The sequence below is a fragment of the Balaenoptera acutorostrata genome, chromosome 3 (assembly GCF_949987535.1).
Source record: "Balaenoptera acutorostrata chromosome 3, mBalAcu1.1, whole genome shotgun sequence".
NCBI classification, from domain to species: domain Eukaryota; kingdom Metazoa; phylum Chordata; class Mammalia; order Artiodactyla; family Balaenopteridae; genus Balaenoptera; species Balaenoptera acutorostrata.
Window position 1 is genome coordinate 131431927 of NC_080066.1, and position 21667 is coordinate 131453593.

The 21667-nt window shown below is 41.3% G+C and overlaps 2 protein-coding genes across 7 annotated transcripts in view; one reads left to right on the plus strand and one right to left on the minus strand.

Moving 5' to 3' along the window:
- The window catches only part of ABHD12B (abhydrolase domain containing 12B), a 32013-nt gene extending 12196 nt beyond the window's left edge, over positions 1-19817 (plus strand). For 3 of the 5 annotated variants that reach the window (XM_057544763.1, XM_057544765.1, XM_007192843.2), the window contains 9 exons: positions 931-973; positions 1079-1155; positions 1627-1664; positions 3724-3803; positions 4546-4605; positions 9829-9911; positions 11029-11107; positions 11472-11590; positions 19514-19817. In XM_057544763.1, coding sequence (XP_057400746.1) covers positions 1127-1155; positions 1627-1664; positions 3724-3803; positions 4546-4605; positions 9829-9911; positions 11029-11107; positions 11472-11590; positions 19514-19571 — 546 coding nt within the window. In that variant the 5' untranslated portion in view covers positions 931-973; positions 1079-1126 and the 3' untranslated portion in view covers positions 19572-19817. Of the gene's footprint in view, positions 1-930; positions 974-1078; positions 1156-1626; positions 1665-3723; positions 3804-4545; positions 4606-9828; positions 9912-11028; positions 11108-11471; positions 11591-11689; positions 12400-19513 lie in introns of those variants that run through there. The other 2 variants (XM_057544767.1, XM_057544766.1) reach the window with 2 other exon arrangements.
- Positions 1-21667, minus strand: part of PYGL (glycogen phosphorylase L) — a 57228-nt gene that overhangs the window by 3135 nt on the left and 32426 nt on the right. For both annotated transcript variants that reach the window (XM_007192839.3, XM_007192840.3), the window contains exons 12-20: positions 21179-21293; positions 20499-20600; positions 20217-20364; positions 20056-20114; positions 19811-19952; positions 17712-17919; positions 16262-16396; positions 15774-15840; positions 12399-12571 (exon numbers count right to left, since the gene is read on the minus strand). In XM_007192839.3, coding sequence (XP_007192901.1) covers positions 12399-12571; positions 15774-15840; positions 16262-16396; positions 17712-17919; positions 19811-19952; positions 20056-20114; positions 20217-20364; positions 20499-20600; positions 21179-21293 — 1149 coding nt within the window. The remainder of the gene's footprint in view (positions 1-12398; positions 12572-15773; positions 15841-16261; positions 16397-17711; positions 17920-19810; positions 19953-20055; positions 20115-20216; positions 20365-20498; positions 20601-21178; positions 21294-21667) is intronic.

The window sequence follows — 21667 nt, forward strand, 5'->3', positions numbered from 1 at the left end:
GAGGGAATGTAGTTTGAATAGATGTTTAAAGGTTTCATTTACTTCCTCATTATTAGTTCAGCTTGTATTTAAAGTTCAGTCTCTCACATCTGTGCAGTAGTAGGGGAAGCACAATGTTTGGACACAGGCAGGCCCAGGTGTGAATCTTGGTTCTGCGGCTGGCCATTTGGGTGTCTGTGAACAAGTTACTTAAGCTCTCCAAGGCTCGGTTTCTTTCTCTGTAAAATGCGGAGAATACATACCTTGTAGGACTGTTGTGAGAATTAAGTAAAGATTTAAAAGTGCCTGCGCAGTAAATTTTTGTCCCCTTTTATCTCCCTTCTCTTCGTCTATCATTGTATTATTGTTCCATTTAAAATTATGTTTTTATGTTCTTTTCTCATTTATCTATTTGGGGCTGGCAGTGGTTTCATGTAATCAAGTGATCTCTTTATTTTTGATCAATATTAACTCTTTATCTGTTCATACTTAACATAAGTATCTTCCCGTTATTTGCTTGCTTCTACTACAACTCTGTGTGGAGTTCTTATCCTCCAGGGAATTCCTAAAAAAGGCATTTAGTATGTACCAAGGTACTTTAATACATCACCTCATGCAATCTTCCAACAATCCTGAAGGTATTATTTTTCACTTCTCAGAATATATTTACACAGTTAGATGTTAAGTGGCTTGCCCAAGGTCAGACAGCTGGTAAGTGACAGAGCCAGGGTGTGACCCAGGCTGTGTGATCCTATTCTGCCATGCTGCTTTCCTTCTTTCCCATGGAGCCTGATCTTCTCAAGTTTGAAGTCAAACACCAGATTTCAGAAATGTGTTTTTCCCTACCTATTAAACCATCATAACCAGGATTATGGAAGTGTTGAGGAGGTGAGACTACCTTTTCTGTTTACATCTCCTAATTAAAGTGATAACAGCTCCTTTGTCATCCAGGTGCTGAGTGACGGTTTTCATGTCTTGTCTGTTGACTACAGAGGTATGTGTTAAGAACAGTGTACAAAGGTTTTTCAGTAAGAAGGGGCCTTTTGATGGCCCTTATTTTGGAGGCAGTGATATTGTGTTTGCCTTTCCTTGCTGCCAGGGTTCGGGGACTCGACGGGTAAACCCACGGAGGATGGACTGACTGCGGATGCTGTTTGTGTCTATGAGTGGACTGAGGTGAGAAATGGTACCAGCCCTGTGTGTCTCTGGGGCCACTCTCTGGGAACAGGGTGAGTGGGGTCTGAAGAGGGTTGCTTAGGTGGGTCCTTGGGGCGCTAGTGTCATATTATAGGCAGCACTGAGCAGCAGGAGGACCCTTGAGCTAGGAGATGGTTTCTCTCAGGTTCCACGTGTGGCTAGTGACCTTACACCTCAGCGTGCCTGTCTGTAATACAAGGGAGGGTATAGCTCTCTGGCTATCTATGACACTGAAGCCCATTCCAGAACTCTCCTTGAAAGTTTTAAATGAAAGCATTCTTGTTTAGGGCCAGTGGAACCCCTTGAAATCCTGTGCAAAATTTTGTGTCTATGCACATTTGAGGGTCAAGAGCTTTCATCAGATGCTCATACTGGACGTTGCATTTTGTGCTGTTTACTTGACGGTTAAGTCACTGCTTCGCATATGTACTAACTTTCATTGCTTTACAGAGTTGCAACAAATGCTGCAAAAGTTCTAGAAGAGAAAGGTATGATAAAATGCTTATTTTACATGGTATAAGTTCTTGGCTTGATGTGGGAAAATAAAAACAGTGAAGAGACTGTTGTGCACAATCTGAACACAGAGATACCTAAAGCACCCCAACTTTAGACAGTTCCTGATAGTCTAATAAACTCTCTTTTTTCTATTTAATATATACAATACCTGCTTTTCAGAGTTATGAAATTAAAAGTAAATACTAAGAAAAGAGTTAAAATTACCTTAAAAGAGCCCTCACTGTGAAGTGATAATAAATGTTGTTATGGAGTAATCTGGATTACAGGGGAGGAAAATAATACATTATGAAATAATAGGCAGGACTTGCTTTCTGCAGCCCTCCTTACATAATATTTATATCAGTGTTTCTCAAAGTGTTCTGAGAATTGCCTTCATCACAATCTGCAGGGGGTGTTTGTTAGAAACACAGGTGACAGCTAGGTGGATCCTAGCTGTCTTCATGAACTGGAATCTCTGTGACTAAGACGAGGTGATTTTGATACGTGTTAAAAGCTTGTAATCACTTGCAGTATATCTTAAACTTTACTTGGCAATACAGGTCAGGGTGAGTTACGTAAACATTTTAAAGTGTGTCACCTGCTATACACAATCTTAATTACTTATGGAAATAAAAGAAATGTCATTTCATTGCTCCTCTAAACTCTCATGGCTCCTTCAATGTTGACAATGCTGAATTACCTGAATTAAATTCCCACATAAATGAATACTTCACTTGCTGGATAATGCAATTACCTTAGAACATTTTAATTACATTAAGTCCCCAACTTATGAACTCTTGCTACCATGTATTTTAATTTTCTCTTATTACATACTCCATAAAAATTATTATTCTCATACTATAAAGTCAGTATTTAGATTTACCCTTTTCTTTGCTCTTTATTATTTCCAGCATCGCTGTGCTTCCATCTGGGATTTTTTCTTCCACCTGTCTGTTGGTGAAGATTTCTCTCAGTTTTGGTCTGAAAATGTCTTTATTTCATCTTCACTTTTGAAGGCTACTTTTACTGGGCACAGAGTTCTAGAGTGGCAATAATTTATTTCAACCTTTCTAAGATGTCATCCACTTTGTTCTCGCTTTTACTGTTTCATTAGAAAGTCAGCTGCCAGTCTTATTGTTGCTCCTTTAAAGATAATGTTTACTTTTTCTTTTGGTTATATTTGAGATTTCTTTTTTTCTTTGTTTTTCAGCGTTTTTACTCTGATTTTCCTAGGTGTTCTTGGTACTTATCCTGCTTAACTGTGGCCTGATATTCATCCATTTTGGAAAATTGGTGGTCATTATATCTTCACATATTATGCCTGCTCCATTCTTTGTCTTCTCTTTCACTGAGACTATAATTTTATATATATATATATATATATATATATATATATATATATATATATTTTTTTTTTTTTTTTAGATCTGTTCCCATGTCTTACATGTTCCCAGTGTTCTTTTCTGAGTTTTCCAGACATTTTTCTCTTTGTGCTCTAATTTAAATATATTTATATATATTTTACACATTATACACTGTTATATAATACAAAATTTTCTTTAAAATTAAAATTTTAATAAATATTTTACTATTTTACCATTTGTTATTTTCAATAAGTTATTTTAAAGTCCATATACGGTAACTCCAACGTTTAGATCTTTTGTTTTCAGAGGGAGTGTCAGCCAAAACAACCTAGTCAGCCTCTGCCGAACACTCTCCCTTCCTGTAGTACTTTGCTTTCTTAAATTATCCAAGTCATGAAAACCTGCTTGTGTTTTAGAAGAAGGTAGTGGTTTTCAATTATCATGTACCTAGAAATGAAATCTCTTTAGCGAGGGTGCTAGTTAAAAATGCACATTCTCACACTCCCCACCCCCTAGATACTGACTTCTGACTGGACTCTGGTGTGGGTTCATGAATTTGCATTATTAATAAGATTCACAACTGATTTTGATGCAGGTAGTTCATGTACAAGACCTTGAAGATCCCTTATTTAGGAAAGATAGTATTGAAATATGATAAGGGAGTTATTTCTTTTTTCTTCTTTTCAAGGATTTCCAGTTGACGCTATTATCCTGGAGGCTCCATTTACCAACATATGGATTGCAAGTATCAATTATCCCATGTTAAAGGTGAGTCTCTGATAGATCTTTACAAGATGTCAAAGTGTAGGCTGTTACCACACACGTTTATTAACAATTTTCCTTTTCTTAACTAGTTTTATATATTTCTAAGTTATTCTAACTTGTGATAGGTTATTAGCCAGTTGCTATTAAAGGGGGGCACACGGCTTTTGGATTTTGTAGTCCTTTTATTTCCTTCTAATAGATTGAGTGGCTTATTGAGCCAAAGCTTTTTTTTCCCCATTAACTAAACTGTACCTCATATCTTTTATAATTTTTTTCATAGATAGACTTGACTTAGGTTTGTTCATTTATTTATTATTCCTTTTTTTTTTTTTTTTTTTATAGCTACTTTATTTATTTATTTATTTTATTTTTGGCTGTGTTGGGTCTTCGGTTCGTGCGAGGGCTTTCTCCAGTTGCGGCAAGCGGGGGCCACTCTTCATTGCGGTGCGGGGACCGCTCTTCATCGCGGTGCGCGGGCCTTTCTCTATCGCGGCCCCTCCCGTTGCGGGGCACAGGCTCCAGACGCGCAAGCTCAGTAGCCGTGGCTCACGGGCCCAGCTGCTCCGTGGCATGTGGGATCTTCCCAGACCAGGGCTCGAACCCGTGTCCCCTGCACTAGCAGGCAGATTCTCAACCACTGCGCCACCAGGGAAGCCCTATTTATTATTCCTTTTAAAGTGAAAACAAACATCTCATACATCATTTTCAGCCCTATGAATGTCAACCACATCTTTCATTATTTTAGGAGAAGAAAGTCTCTAGAGAATTCAAGGAAGTTGCTGAATGGTTTTACACAGCATCCCAGGTAGAGAAGATGATCTTTCCAAGAAGATAAAGAATTGACTGACAAGATGTGTTTTTTTTTAATCTGTTGTATATATTATCCTAATTTTATAATTTCATTCCATGTCTGATGCTCAATTGCTTATAGTCATACCTCCATAGATATGTTAGCAAATGAGAGGGCGGGGGGTGAGATTCTTAGAGGGGACATGTGGCCCAAGTTTGTAAATTGTTGATTAATCTTGGAAGGCATCTTAAGGGTACTTTATTTTTTTAAATTAGTTAGTTAATTAATTAAAAAATGTTTGGCTGTGTTAGGTCTTTGTTGCGTGCAGGCTTTCTCTAGTTGCGGCAAGCGGGGGCTACTCTTCATTGTGGTGCGTGGGCTTCTCATTGCAGTGGCTTCTCTTGTGGAGCATGGGCTCTAGGTGCATGGGCTTCAGTAGTTGTGGCTCACGGGCTCTAGAGCACCGGCTCAGTAGTTGTGGTGCATGGGCTTAGTTGCTCCGCGGCATGTGGGATCTTCCCGGACCAGGGCTCGAACCCGTGTCCCCTGCATTGGCAGGTGGATTCTTAACCACTGCACCACCAGGGAAGTCCCTTAAGGGTACTTTAATCCAAGTGTCTACTTTTGGAATTTTTCGTACAATAAATCATCATAGAACTTTCTGGAACTTGCTTAACTATTTCAGCTCTACTTCCTGGGACAGCTAGTTCACAGAATCACATAATCTTGAAAATGCCTGTACTATCTAAGCTCCAAGTCAATGCAGGAATCCTCTCTACAGTCCAAAATACTGAATGCTGAGTAATTTAAGATTTAATAAATAAAACATTTAAATTGGTTCTAGACAATTAAATATTCATTTAAAAATAACAATTGAACATCTATTATATTACTTTTAAGTAATTACTAATAAATTAATTAACTTGAAGGCATGTTACAATTCAGGTACAATCTTTCCATTTACTTCTTTTTTTGAAATTTTGTTAATTTTGAAATATAACGTAATAGGGAAATCTGTGATTTAATAGTTATAAACTGAACCTCCATGTAACCAACATTTAGTCAAGAAATTAGCATCACTGGCATCCCAGAAGCCTCCTGTATGTCACCTCTCAATCCAGTAAATCTCACCTTAGATGTAAGCCTTAGTCTGAATTTTATGGTAATTATAGTCATGCTTTTCTTTATAGTGTTACCACCCATGTGTGCATCTCTAAGCAGTATAATTTTGTTTTGAACTTTATACATTAGTAGGATTATATAGAATGTATTCCATTTTTTTTCAACCAACATATATTTGTGGGATTTTATCATGATGTATAGCTGTAGTTTGATCATTTTCGTTGCTATATAGTATTTCACTGTATACATATGCTACCATTTACTGATCTAGGCCACTCAAGACCTCATTGCTTTGGTAGGTCTCTGACACCTTCATAGAAACGTTTTTAAAATATTTTCTTTAAGAATCATGGCTCTGGTGTCAGACTTTCTGGGTTTTTTTCCCCAGGGGTGTCACTTAACAGCTGTGTAATCTTGGACTAACTGTTTTTAATGCTTCATCTATAAATGGGTGTAATCACAGTCTATTCAAGATTGTTGTGGTAGACTCACATATGAAAAGCATGTATGATAGTGCCTGACACAGAGTAAGCACTCAATGGCCATTAGCTATTTTTATTATCAGTGGAGTACCGTAACTCTGAACATTACTGTTGAATAAAAAAGTGTAGGTGGTGTGAGACACGGATGTAGTGAAAGGAATAGGTCCTTACCCTCAAGAAGTTTCTTGTCTAGTTGGGGAGATAGGAAATTAATGGGGGATATAAAGTCATGACGTGGATTTCTGTGTATCACTTTGGAGTCAATTTCATTACTCAGCATAGTGGAAAAAGACCATGGGCTGTGAAGCTAGACAGATTTGGATTTGGGTTCAAATTTGGCCTCTGCCACTAACCAATTATGACTTTGGTAAATTATTTCCCTTTGTTGTATTTTTCCTATTTCTGTAATGAGGTTGGTACTGCATAGGGTTGTTGTGAAGGTTGAATTAAGTAAAACAATCATGCAAAAATATGGGCACTCAACAAATGCTTGTTCCTTTTTTCCACTCTTCCTATAATACAGTAGACTAAGTTAGGTGTTAGGGGAGGACCCAGAACAATAACATCAGAGTAGGGAGAATTCAGGGAAGAGAAGGGTCTTGTGTGCAAGTGTGACCAATGAAGACTTACAGGGAGATAGGATGTAAGTTCATTTCTTGAAGGCGAGGGAGAGCAGTTAGAAAACACAGACAGGAGGGGAGAATGTGAGCCAAGGCACGGGGCCAGAATGGGGTGATTATGTGTTATAAAATACCTGAGAGTCACCCAGGGCCTCTATATAAGATCTTTCACACTCGTCATCCTTTTAAATCCTCACAGCACCTCTGAGTTTGGCACCATTGCCTCCACTGAGCGAAATGGAGGCTTAAAGGCTTGCCCAATTGCCACATACCCTATAGAGAGGAAACGGGACTCAATCCTGCATTTTCTAACTCCAGGCAGTCAGATGGAGGTGCGCAGCTTTTGGGATGAAAGACTGTGGCCAGATGTGGATGGGCTTACAGCCAAGATAGGAGTTTTTTGTTTGTTTAAATAGACAGTGTTCCACTCCCAAAGCTTTGTAACAGCAGATTTCAGGTAACTGGTATTTTAAGAATATTTATCTGGTGGAATTCCAGAACAGAGAGGAGCCAGGGAGACCAATTAGGAGCCCCTCGCTGTGGTCTGGGCTGGAGGGGTGGTCTGACCTGTGAGTCTCGAGGGGCACCTCTGGCTGGAGAGGAGTGAGGGATAAGGGGAGTAGACTGACTGGGGCCCGCTTTCTCCTTACGCCTTCGGAATTGGAGATGAATTGCTGAAGGGCTTCTCTTACTGAATTCTCCTCAGAGGAGTCCTGATTCCAGGGGCAGCAGAACCAGAAGACAAAGAAAAGAGGAAACAAGAAATCTTGCCCTTAGCATGGGCAAGAGGAGGGCAAAGGAAGGAAGGGAAAGAGAAGCAGTATTGGGATTTCCAGACTGTACCCGAACGCGAGTCATTTGCTGTGAGACCACGCAAAAAATGCAGGCCAGACAGACCCTGGGAAACCACGTAGGTTTCTGCAAGCAGCAGGCCCATGTCAAAACTGTGAAGCAGAAGTTTGTCTTTACTGACCTTGACCTGCATATTCTGTACCCGTTTCCTTACCAAATTCCCTATCAGGCATGAATTTCCTTTTTTATATTCAGGAAAAAAAAATTTTTTTAAAGGTCCTTATATTTAGAAAGTTACTATTCTCTCTATTACTACAGTTCATAGTGGGAGACTACAACAAATGACGTATTATAGTGCTGGGGCAATGACCACTAACTCTTATTTCTCCACACTCATAAAGGAGCAGTGACAAGCAGAAATCTAAAACTTGCTTCTACACTGAACATAATTCTTTTCTTTTTAAACTGTGAAGCAGACGTTTGCATTTATGGCCCCAGCCTACCTATTCTGTACCCACTCCCTTCCCTTGGCAACGTCCCATTTACTACGTTGCACCCCCCTCCCTGCTCAGCACCGCAGAGGAATACACATAATACTTTGCTGGTCTTTGCTCTTTGCAAATCTGTTCCAAGGAATAAACTCTGAATGAAATTCAGTCACACTGAGATGAAAATGACAGGTAATAGCTTAAAGTGTACATCAGGGATATTTGCACAGTCGATTCACTCCTTCTTTAGCAAATATTCATCAAGTGCCTGTTAGGTACCAGGAACTTTTCTAGGTTCTGGGGATACCACAGGGAATAAGAAAGTTGTGGTCTAACCTCCTATGAAGTTTGTATAGTTGCTGGAGAGGCACATAGAAGACAAGTATGCAATAAGAGGATTTTGAATAGTGAGAAGTGCTGTAAAAGTAATAAAATGATGTGAAAGGAATGACTGGAGGTGGTGGGGGACAAGGTTCGATGGCTAGTTAGGGGAGGACCTCTTTGAAGAAATATCATCTGAACTGAGACTGGCATGACAGGAACCAGTTGTCATGGCAGAATCTGGAGGTCTCGGCTGAGGGAAGAGAAAGGCAAGGGCCCTGCAGTGGGATCAAGGCTGACGTGTTCCAGGAGCAGAGGAGAGCAGGGCCTGGGGGTGGAGAGGAGTGGGCTTAGTGATAGGCGATAGAGACTGTAGTCAGATTCTGTAAGGCCTCCAAGGCCAAGGTGATGCTTGGATTTAATCCACGTGCCTTTGAAGGATGTGAAGCAAAAGAGGGATGTGATGAGAGATGCACATTAAAATGATCACTCTGGTTTCCCTGCGGGAACTGGGTTACAGCAGGGCGAGGGTGGAATAGGAAGCCACCTGGGATTGTTGGTGTAATCCAAGCAAGAGATGAAGGATGAGTTAGGCTGGATGATTAGTGGAAATGGAGAGAACTGAATGGACTTGGGAGTAGTTTAGAGGCAGGGTTAAAAGTTTGAGGAAGGTGCAGTATTGCTCAGGGTTTATGTCTTTTCCTCATTTTCAGTTGAAATGGATGTTTTTAGGGCATATAAACTAATTTACCTTTCGACTTAATCAAAATATGGCAAGAGCTGATTTAGCTAGCATTCTTTTTACTGGAATTTGCCATTAATGAGGAAATTCAGTATGTTTAGAATGATAATTGTTATATTTGGAGTCCTATGGTCATTATTAAAACCTAAAATGCCTTTTTAAAACATTGCAATATTAAATCATATTCAACAGAGTTTATAATGTTCAAATCCTTTAAAACCAATTATCTATGGATTGTATACTTTATCAGAATTTCTAACTAATCAGAATATTCTTTTCCCCAACTAAACCAGTTAATCATTCTGCAGTTTACTGTAGAAGCAATTTTTAGATTATGCATATCACTGCTCCTTTATGAGTAGGAAGAAATAAGTTAGTGGTGCTACTTGTACTTTAAAAAAAAGATAAGTAAAAACCACAAAATGTTTAATGTAATTATCTATGGATGGTGGGATTATGTGTGATTTGTTTCTTCTTCCTTCTTCTATTTTCCAAATTTCCTACAATAACATGAATTACTTTTAAAACCATAAAAGTTATATTTTCAAAAAAAAGCTTATTGTACTTAGAAAGTCACTACTCTCTATATTACTACAGTTCATAGTGGGAAACTATAACGAATAACATAGCTATAGGCCATGTTTCACTTTTTTTTCCTTTTTAAAAAATAGATTTACCGGAAACTTCCAGGATTTTTAAGCACGGTTATGGATGCCCTGAGGAAAGACGAACTAGTCTTCCCCAGTGATGAAAAGTAACTTAATGATGTAATTATTACTATATCTATAGGATTCTGGTGGGTAATTATTATGTGACTTATTGAATGGGGAGATGACCAGTCTGAATGAGTAGATGAGAATTCTTAGATGGGCACTAGGATTTGGGGTAAGGTATCTACAGTATCTACAAATTTTTAGTATTTGGTATTATCCTTATGTCTAATTTAATGACTTTACCAATTCAGTACTTTCTCTGTTGTAAAGGGAGTTGTAGGTTTAGGGTGTTTCAGGACGCTTTAAAGGTCCTGTAGGGTCTAACCTAGCATTCCTTGGAGGAATCTCTGAGTTCTAGGTCTTATTCCCCATGTAACCAAAATCCATACACCATCCAGTCGAATAACCCAACAGCAAGTCCAGTGACTAGAATCTGGCAAGTTAGCCTCTCACAGTTGGAGAATCTAGAGTGCCTACAAATAGGCAGTCGTTATCAGTATTTTTTCTATTTCAGCACACCTGAAGGATCTAACATCCTCAGGAGTAACAGTGAGTCACTGTGGCAGGGGTGGATGGTATCAGAATTTGGAAGGGGACAGGGAAGTACTATTTATTAGTCATTCTTCATATCATAGCCTGTTCGAATTACCAAATACGAAGTTGACCAGGAGGCTAATCAAACCTATTGATCTCATGTCCATCCTGTACATTTATGGGGAAATGTAAACAAATTGCTACAAAGGGTTCTCCTTGGTCCTGTGGTAGTTCTTGTTATTTTTTGGTTTTGAGTTACTTTGTGTTCGTTTAATTAAAACATTCCAGATATTATGAAATAAGGCAGAATAAGGAAAAGGTGAGGTTCTGCTCATTCTGTACAAATTCAGTGTTTTTGTTCCTTATTTTCAAAAATCACATAGGGATAAATTAAATCAAATAACCTAAGTAAATTGTATGAGTAAACAGAAGAATCTTGCCTGGAGGAAAAAAAAGTCACTATATGAAGCTTATTATATATGAAGTTGTTATTCCTGGGAGGGATGGAAAGAGCATTCCTTTATTTTGGGCAAACCTCATGTTTTGCTAAAGCCTTAACTTAGAAGAGGAGAAATCTCAATGTATATTTCTTGAGCTGAATGCTTTTCTTCCACTTGTTCCTAGAGTTAAATTCCTGTCTTCTCCCCTTCTTATCATACACGGTGAGGATGACAAAACGGTGCCTTTGGAATTTGGAAAAAAGGTAAACTAAGTTCAGTGGCTGACCGAAACATACTATAGTAATTTCACCATTTTCTCAGCCAGCCAAACTTTGATTAGAGCCTAAAGAAGGGTCTCTGACATTATAAGGGATTCTCTGCACCCCTGAATTGCTGTGCCGCCTGGTGTATACAATACACTGTTGTCACTGTTCCATGAGCTGTGCAGCTTTCAGTTCCTTGGTTGTAGAGGCAACCACTCAGGGATATGCAGGGTGCCCATATCTCTGACTTAATGGGACTAACTCCTTAAGGTGGCTGTTTCCATACCCTTTTAGGAAAATCAGACGAGGAAAACAACTGCTTCAATGATCAGCCTTTGAGTCCTTGTCTTTCTGCCCCTTGCAGCTCTATGAAATTGCACACAATGCATATAGGAACAAAGAGAGGGTGAAGATGGTGATCTTTCCTCCTGGCCTCCAACACAACGTCCTGTGCAAAAGCGCCACACTGCTAAAAACCGTGAGGTAAGATTTGCTTTGCTAAATGCGATGAGGGCTGCTCTGGCTTACTTAGACCATGAGGTGGGGAAAGCTTGTGAGCTCATCTAGGTCCTTTTCCTGCAGAGATTTCCTGAGCCAGCAGCGAGCATGAGGTCTGAGTACAGCGGAGAGCGAAGACTTGGTCCAAACACCATTTGTGGTGTATATTTCTTATGTAAAACTGTACTAGGCTGCTTGGGTGAGCTGAAGTTACTGACATTTCCACAAGTCACTTGCCATTTTAGTAAGGGAAAGCATGGATGCTGGGCATTATGGAATGTTCTCGTTTAGCTTGTCATAGTCTACTTTGTGGAACATGCCAAAACTTCACTGTGGAGAATCAGAATTTGGTAAAAATTTGATCCCATCTAAAAATGTACAGTTACCAAACATTCTGGGGATACCTGTGGGTAAGGTGGTCTTTGATTTGCACCTAGACAGCAAGCAGTGTAAGAAAGATGCTCCAATGTAGTTAAATAATTTGTATTTGAGTTGAGTTAATTTAAATGGCATTAAAAAGTTCCAAGCTGTTTTCTAGCTTTCTGAATAGCATTGGGGAAAGTCCTAGCATGCTACTCAATCTGCTATAAAATAGTAAGATTTGGCACTCATGTAGCCTTTGGAAATTAACGCTTTATTTTTAGCCCTAATATAGTCATACACTTCCCCTCCCAATTCCCAGAGATACTTAACTAGATTATTATTTAATAAAACAAAACAAAATCAGAGAATGTTGTGAAAATGTTGAAGTCCAGTAAGAAGCTATTTTTTCTCAGGACATTTTACAACTTACTTTCCATTGGCTTTGTTCGCCCCACTGCTGGGTTCACTGGACAGGGGAATCTTTAGGTCAGAAGGCTCCACGTTCCAGATGTCCCGGGCATACTCCTTAATTGTTCGGTCACTGGAGAATTTCCCTGAGGCGGCTATGTTTCTGAGTACCGTGATGTTCCAGGCCTTTGGATTCTGTAAACAAGAATTCCACTTGTTTAACTGAATTAAATTAAATTAACGTGCATCTAAGGCTCAGGGCCTGAGTGCCCATCAAGCTGTATGACAAACATCAGGCCAAGCACATCCAAGTACAATTTATGGGGAAAATGACAGGAGTAAATTGTAATGAGTCATAAACACATTTGTTTCACAGTTGGGAGCTGGACAGGGCAGACTGTGCTTTTCTCCTATTTTAGATTATATTTCTCTAAAATGAAAAAGTATTTTTCACTCTTACAGAAACCCTAATTGGTAATTTCTGCCATAGTTACAATGTTTTGGCATGTAAGCCTTATTTCCCATGCTTCATTTTGGATGAAGATACCTCATCTCCCTTTAAACTACAGGGGAAAGGAAGGGACTAACATTCATTGTCTGCTAGATGCCACGTAAGAAATTTACCCTGTGGGGGCTTCCCTGGTGGCGCAGTGGTTGAGAGTCTGCCTGCCAGTGCAGGGGACACGGGTTCGAGCCCTGGTCTGGGAAGACCCCACATGCCGTGGAGCAACTGGGCCCGTGAGCCACAACTACTGAGCCTGCGCATCTGGAGGCTGTGCTCCGCAACGGGAGAGGCCGCGACAGTGAGAGGCCCGTGCACCGCGATGAAGAGTGGCCCCCGCTTGCCGCAACTAGAGAAAGCCCTCGCACAGAAACGAAGACCCAACACAGCCAAAAATAAAAATAAATAAATAAGTAAATTAAAATTATATATATATAAAAAAAGAAATTTACCCTGTGGCTCACAGCCAAAGCTCGAAAAACACTACTCTAGAACATTAGCTATCAGGCAGGCAAACAATCCCACAGGAGACGTTATTCACCGACTCCTCTTTTCCTGTTTTTTCAGAAGGTAGATACTCCAATAGGTTTACACTGAATCCCAAATACTCCACTGGGGTTTGAAAACAGGGCCAATTAAGGTTTTATCCTAAATAAAAAATATACATCTATATATCTAAATAAAATATATCTCTCTCATAATTTTATGTAAAAAGTATAAGAAGCTGTTTATTTTAATTTTTTATTAACATCTTTATCAGCTATATGCATACGTATATCCCCATATCCCCTCCCTCTTGGTGGGTCTCCCTCCCACCCTCCTTATCCCACCCCTCTAGGTGGGTCACAAAGCACCGAGCTGCTATGCAGCTGAGAAGCTACTTATTTTATAGCCTCGTGATTTTGTAAAGAACTCTAAGAAGGAGTTCTATGGAAATGACCAGAATATTATTTGAAAACAACAGCAATGAGTTATAAGCATTTAAAAGAAAAACTAAAACACAGTCTGAAATTAGTTTATTCAGACTTTGGAAACTTACTAAAATAAGAGAATAAAAGCTTCCTGTCTTCACGTTCTTTACTTAAAGGGATAATGACTAGACTTTCCAACCACGTGGGCCATGTTTTCTACGCTTCAACAATACGATTATTGTTAAGAGTAAAAGCTGCAGTTTGCACTAATGAACAAGGAAGATGGAACAGAACGCTGGCCTTCTAGGTGGGCATCCTTTGGATCAGGGCCATCATTTTAACAGAAGGGACCATTGTGCAAAACCAGCATTCACATTTGTGCGTGCCCTCACTCATACTTTCCTTTCCTGCTCTGTTTCACTTCTGTTTCTTTTCCTATACAGCTTTTCTACATAACGAGCATGGGTTGAGATCAAGAGGAAGGAGCTAGAGGTGGCCATTTTCTTTCCTCTGTCTTTGAGTTCTTGGAGGCTGTATGTGGCTGCTCTCGCCAGTGTTCAGGGAGCAGGAAGTGAGCCACTCTGCTTAAATCTAGCACTGCCTCTCCTTGGGAAGCATGTAAAACTCTGGTTTATATACACTTCTGGGGGGCTGGATATGCTGTAAAGCAGCACAGGCCTTGAGTGATCCTGTTTTAAAACCTCAGTGGGATATCTGGGATGACTGTAGGAACTACCTTGTCACCTGGCTTTGGGAAAGGAATAGAAAGAAATGTTAGTGCAGTATGTTTCTGTCGGAAGTAGTTACTGATGTGTCCAGAGGGCAGGAGGTGGAGAGTTTATGCGTTCCCACTGGTCTGCTCTATAATGGCTTTCTAGTTGGAGAGCCAAAATGGAGACTGTGTGGGCAAGGACGGCTACCTCAAGAAGCCCAAGCTGGAGTCTTAGCACAGGGCCAGCCTCCTCCTGTATCTGTTCTTCTGTGGTTTCTGCAGTTCCCTAAAAGTCTTTCCTATCAGAGATGATCGCCTTTCCATATATTTACTAAATGTACCTAGAGGGCTGGGCTCTTTGGTAAAGATGTATGACTTTGCACATGAAGGGTTACTCATGTGGCTCTAGCCCTTTTCTTTTTTTTCTCTCTCTCTCCCTTTCCTTCCTTTTCTTTTCTTTTTTCTTTCTTTCTTTCTTTCCTTCCTCCCTCCCTCCCTCTCTTTCTTTCTTTCTTGTTTCATTCCTTTTTCTTTTTCTTTTTTTTAAATTCAAATGTGAAACCTCCCCTCTTTCTATACATTTATATTCTATTCATATAGCACCACTCCATGGGTAATCCAGGAGAGGTACTTACTTTACAATTTTCAAATCCTAGGGGGCTCAGTCCTTTCCCAATAAACGAAGGTTCAGCCTTAGAATCAATTTAGCAGATTTTTCAAAGGCTGATGGTGATCCCACCCACTACTGGGTCAGAATCTCTTAGAGGGCAGCGGGCATCTGTACTTTGAAAAAACTGCTTGGTGATTCTGATGCACTTCTGGTTAAGGGCCCCGGCACTAAATAGGCTCCTTGAAGGGGCCTTGGCTTTGTCCATGCTGGGGCCTCAGTACCCAGCATGATGCCTGCCATGGAGGAGGCCCCAGTGCCTCTCTGTTGAATAAATGAGTGGGTAAAGTGCGTATTTAATTTCGCTTTATACTCTTAGTCTCTAGGATATGCCTGCTACATGGTGGGTGCTCAATAAATACTGAATTATTTGTGACTTTTTACTTGGATATTAAAAAACCTACAACTGCAACTGAAATGTCAAATGCCAACCTTTGCCTGAGTTTGGGAACAGTCAAGTTTTGATCTGAAAAACCTAAAGAGTTGCCTCACTTCCCATTTTTGATTGGTTGGTGGGGCCCTGTTATTTAGATTTAATAAAAAGAAACCAAAATTTTAATGAACTGTAAACTGGTTTCCTTTGTAAGTCTCGGCCATGTACTCACCATGTACAGCTGACTGACTTTTTCTTGACACTTGACATAGGCTTCATAGTCTGCAAAAACTTTAAACCTTTTTTTGTGATTAGAAGGAAGAAACAAAAAGCTTCATTAATAGATGTGTGCTAAGATTCCATTTAAAATTCTCTTTTGCTTAATGTCAGGCATGGCTGGCTTACCAATCTGACATTTCTATTCACAAGGGTTTCAACCAGCCCTCAACCTTTCTTCCCACACGTGAGAATGTTATCACATGGATGCATCTGAAAGTTGGGGACACCCATGAAAGGAGAAAAAGAATACCAAATTTGTGGGTCTTATTCTTAAGTCTTCTCCTTGCATTGTTAGTGGAGACTATCTAATTTTTCTTTCCAAGTCTAGGTTAGCTTATCAGATCACAGATCTATGCTAATCTACGTGTGTTGTAGTTGGTTTAAGATATTCTCATCCCCTTTCCACGGCCCAAACAGCACCATCGTCTTGTGGGAACTCACCTGTCATGATAAAATAGCATGTTGACTAAGTCTTTGAAGAGGTCAGGCTGCTTGGGAGAAAAGAAGCCCTTGTCAATTTGATCGATGGCCAGCTTTAGCTCTGGAAGTGCCTCGTAATATTCTTTTGCCTTATACCTGTAGGGTTGGGGCGGGGGATAAGAAAAGTTTCTGTTAATGTTTGTTAATGACACACTGGACGCTACATTAGCTTTGAAAAATGCATTGAGAAATACTGGCATTTATAAAGTCATTATAGAGTTCAACAGGGGTATAAATAATATTTATCTAGATCCTGAAATTTTTTTTCCCAACTAAATTTGATTAGTTCCTTGTAACCAAAGACACTAAGGACAGTAGATAATAAAAATCCTAGTCACAGAGCAATAGTCTAATCCGGTAAAATACAGTAAGATTCATTTCAAAGCAGGCTTTATGGCTCTAAACAAGCGTCGTACAGTTGCTTTTTTTAAAAAGATTTATTTATTATTTATTTCTTTCTTTAATTTATTTTTGGCTGCGTCGGCTCTTAGTTGCAGCACGCGGGATCTTCATTGAGGCATGCGGGATCTTTCGTTGTGGCGCGTGGGCTTCTCTCTAGTGTGGCAGCGGGTTTTCTCTTCTCTAGCTGTGGTGTGCAGGCTCCAGGGCGCGTGGGCGCTATAGTTGTGGCGCACGGGTTCCAGAGCTCGTGGGCTCTGTAGTTTGCAGCACACGGGCTCAGCAGTTGTGGCACGCGGGCTTAGTTGCCCCGCCGCATGTGGGATCTTAGTACCCTGACCAGGGATCGAACCCGCGTCCCCTGCATTGTAAGGCGGATTCTTTACCACTGGACCACCAGGGAAGTCCCTGACAGTTGCTTTTTGGTCCCACAGATCCCCAAATTTGTTGCTACTGAACAAAAATTTACTTCCAAGGGTTGGGAAGTATATTTGACACCCTCTCCAGATTTTGATTGCTGTGGTTCCTTTGAGCAGCATCTTTCTTTACTTCTTATTTGAATCCAGGTTAATAAACCTATCCAGATATTAAGTGGAACAAGTATTCTGGGTGCTTCTATACAACCAGGCCTATCATCTATCACATTTTAGTCCATCTCTTTGAGATCTTAAAGGAACACTAGATGGTTTAAATAATAGGCAAAAACTTCAACTACACACTGGTTCAGTTTTTTGATCAAAGTGAAAATCACAGATGTGGAGAAGTGAATAGCTCATGAGGCCAGCTCTGCCATGGCTGATAACAAATAGCAACGAGCCCATGTACCTGTGCCCAAGCTCCTTTCACTTTCACTTGCTGCATGTAACAAGACTAATCTGTGGTCAAGAGGGTCCCCTGACTCATGGGAGATGTTCTGCTGTCACTCTCATGTGACCTGCCTCAATGGGACACCTGGGTGGGCAGGTACCCTCCTGGGGGGATACCTGCTCAACAAGCAGGAGTGCTCTCTCACCCTTTCTTGTCCAAAGCAGCCACGTCCTCTACTCTCATGCCAAAGATGAACAGGTTCTCTTCCCCGGCTTCCTCGGCCATTTCCACGTTGGCCCCATCCATGGTCCCGATAGTCAGGGCCCCATTCAGCATGAACTTCATATTGCCTGTCCCCGAGGCTTCGGTGCCTGCGGTAGAAATCTGCTCCGACAGATCTGTGGCTGGAATGACTGCAAGCAAGGCATCAGTGATAGAATTAGTGATTCTGTCTCTCTGGATCTGCTTGTATGGTATCTAAGCATTCACCTAGCTGGCCTGTTTTAATCATTAAAGTAGTACATGTACATCAAGATAAACATTCAAATGGTGTAGGATGGATCTCACTCTTCCCCTTGACTCTGGCAACCACTTTTGCCCATTTCTGATGTGCTTCTTGGTGGTTATGGCCACAATGCTAAATAACTCTATGCTTACATGACTCTTCCTTGGTCTATAAACTTTAAAGAGTATCTATTGACTCTCTGCTATAAAAGTCGACACTACTGTGAAATAAAATTCATATTTTATGGCAAGACAAGAAAAATTTAAACATGAAAAATTTTCTCTGCCCTCTGGCCTCCTCTCTCCCCTCTCCTGTGCACTCTGTATCTGCATTATGCATGGACCAAACCTCCCTATCGGCAGAAATATCTACTCAGCCATAAAGAGCAACGTTCTCCTAGCACCAGCAAGACAACTCCTTAAAAGATAACATTCCTTCTTGATCTTGTAAGGGGTCACAATGACCCACCACTTTGTACTTGAAGATCTGGATTGTGTAAACTGTCAATAATACGGCATTTAATGTAGAGCCCTCTATCTCAAAAAACTTATATAACTGCTTTGACTTCTAATGGGTGGAACAGTTCTTGGAACTTTCTGATCTGCTGTTCCTGGGTTATAATCCTCAATTTGGCTCAAATAAAATTTTCCATTTCTTTCTTGGATGGATGGGCTGATTAATTTTTTATCAACCTTACATTTCTCTTCTCCCCCTTCTTCCTTTCAGTTTTTGTTATGGTTTTATTTTTATTTCTTCTATTTTATAACTTTATAAAATATATCTAAACTTCTCTTTCTTGATCCTTAAAATTCAGAATCTTTCCTGACCCCTCTTTTGCAATCCGAGGAAACTGGATTGTGCCATTCCTTCCACTCCTTACCACCTTCCTTCCACTTTCACTGCAGGGAAATAAGCCACAGGCAACTGAGGTGTGCCCAGGGCAGACCTTTCCGTCTGATTCACACAGAAGTTCCTGCTGCCTGCAGCATCCCTCCCGTGCCTCCACTACAAAGCACAGGACCAATTCTCTGCTTTACTTTGAGAGCTTATTTGTGCATTAGACGTATCTTCATTTGCACCCATAAAAATCTGGCTCTTTTTTCTTTATGCAGACAGTTCTTAAATTGTAACATCGGAGGACCCAAAAACACCTCAAAAAGAGAAGGGTCCCTTTTCAATTTGGGAAAAGGGCGAACCCACAGTTGGCATTTGCATGTGGGTGGTGCTTTGTGATGCAAATAACAAAAGAAAGGGATGTTGGCTTCTTGCCAGTCTGGCTGTCCCCACGTGGGAACTCCACGCCTGCTCTGAGCGCCTATCTGAGGCACATCTAAGCCTAGGGCTTTGGCAGCCTGACGTCTGCCCTCAATCCCTGCTGCCGCATGAACAAATGACAGCCCTTCTTTCCATGGAGTGACCAGAGGAATATCCGGGGATTGGGGCACTGGTGTTCTATTGCAAAACTGGGGCTGGGAACTGAAGATCTTTTTTTTCTTTTGTAGAGCACGGTCTGTACTTTACCAAAACCTCAGGGCCACCTGCTCCAACACCCAGCTCTGAGCAGCTGAGAAGAAAATGTGCTTGCAGATGTAACCTCTGATGTAGAGTCTGGGGACAGTCATCTCAGTGTCAGTTGGGTCCCCTTAAACATTCTTAGCTTAGGGTCTTATTCTGCCTAAGAGTGACACCTTCTATCCTAAGTCACTGGCTCCCGAGGTCAGCTGCTCCTTTTTTCTATAACATGTAATCCATCCCTAGCATGTGCCCTGGCCCCGCATGGTTTGTGAGGACAGCACTACCTTTTTCAGCAAGAGACACTCTGTAGTTCTCCAGGAAGATGAGTTTCAACTTGCTTCCAACCATGGGGTCATTGTTCACCACCTCTGCCACTGAAGTGATCAGCTTTATGATCAATTTGGCCATGTGATATCCTGGGGCAGCCTTGGGGAAGGGTGTGGACACATGACAGAATGCAGGCATGATGAAGTGGAGAAACGGCAAGAGACAAGAGCCCCCAAGTCCCCAGGGAAGAGAAGCAACTTACTTTGCCACCGATTATAACTGTTCTGGGCACGAAAAGCTTCTTCGGGTCTTTCTTAATGCCTGCAAAAGATGGAGAAGGGGATGGAATGGAGGACGGTGGATGGCCGGGGTGGTGAGAGCTCCACCTCTGGGGGCTGGTCGGGGGCTGCAGGGCTGACTCACGGTTGTACATGGTGACCACATGCAGGCAGTTCAGGAGCTGCCGCTTGTACTCATGGATCCTCTTCACCTGCACATCAAACATGGAGGATGGGTTGATCTTCACTTTGTACTCCGTCTCCAGGAACTGAGAAAACTTCATCTTGTTCTCCTGTTGAGACAGTGCATGGGGCCAGAGCCCTTTGGACTCAGAAGCATTGGGTGGGTGGTCTGTTTTCAAACAGTGGGGCATAAACCCTCCAAGCAAGTGCCGCCGGGAAAAGCATCCACACCGGGAAGCCTCACCTGCTTCACGCTGGAAATCTCCCGGAGGAAGATGTCGTCGCCCAGGAAGCCGTTCAGCTTCGTCAGCTGGCTCAAGTCCTTCACGTAGTCCTCCCCGATTTTCTTTCAGTTTAAAGGAAGAGGTGACTTTAATCAGGGAAGGCAGTCAAGCCCACATGAGCAGTTTCTGTCAGTCTGTGGCAAGGGCCCACATTCCCCTAACACTCACACCCCACAGCACCCAGAATGGCTTCATTCACAGGAGATGCTAAAAATCCCGTGTGGGAAGAACACTTGCTATACCTTCAGTGGTATTAAGTGTTAAAAACAGGAAATCTACCTAAAAAGGGTGACACGTAACCCAGGTTGTACTAGTTACTACTAGAGGACAAACAAAGGTCCTGTTAGAGGACCTTTGTCATCCTCTTTTATTAAACAGGGGTACCATCTGTGTGTCACATGAGTACTGTTCACCAGGGCCAGCTACATAATGCGTGGGGTCTCTTTTTTTGAAATTAAGAATTTCAAGCTGGCTACAGCGGAGAATGAAACCAGTGTGGAGCCCTGTGGGGTTGCACACGGGCCGCTGGCTCAGGGATGACGCAGGCCCTGCTGCAGACTGGATTTGCAAGTTATAAGCGCACTCTCTGCCTCTTGAATCCTAATCAGAAACCCCCTTTCCCTCAGCACTTCCCAGTTACCTCTGCTATTAACTCTGCCAGGCCCGGGTTGCAGAGTAACAGCCAGCGCCTTGGAGTGATCCCATTGGTTTTATTCTGAAACTTGTCTGGTTCTAGCTCACTGAAGTCCTTGAATCTGGAGATGGAAGAGACACATCACTGAACTTGGCTGGAACGGCAGGTTCCTGCATGCTGCATGAAGTTCAGAGTTAGGTCTAAGAAGCAGAGTGTAGGCTTAGAAAGATTAAATAAAAGTGGAGAGAGGAGGGGCTGACAGCAGCTATGGGTGTCATTCTAAATAGAAACCATTTGCAATGCAAAATAATTACAAGAAAAAATCCAATCTAATCATCTCCGTATGATTTCCTGGCACTGACATAGATCTCAGACTTTTGAGCAGAATAGTTTTTTTTCCTTGTAAGTCTAGAATTAGGACGGTTCAGAGAGGAAGGCCTTTTCTTTTCCTTTTAGAGAAGGGTTCTGTGTATAGAAGACATTACTTTTAAATAT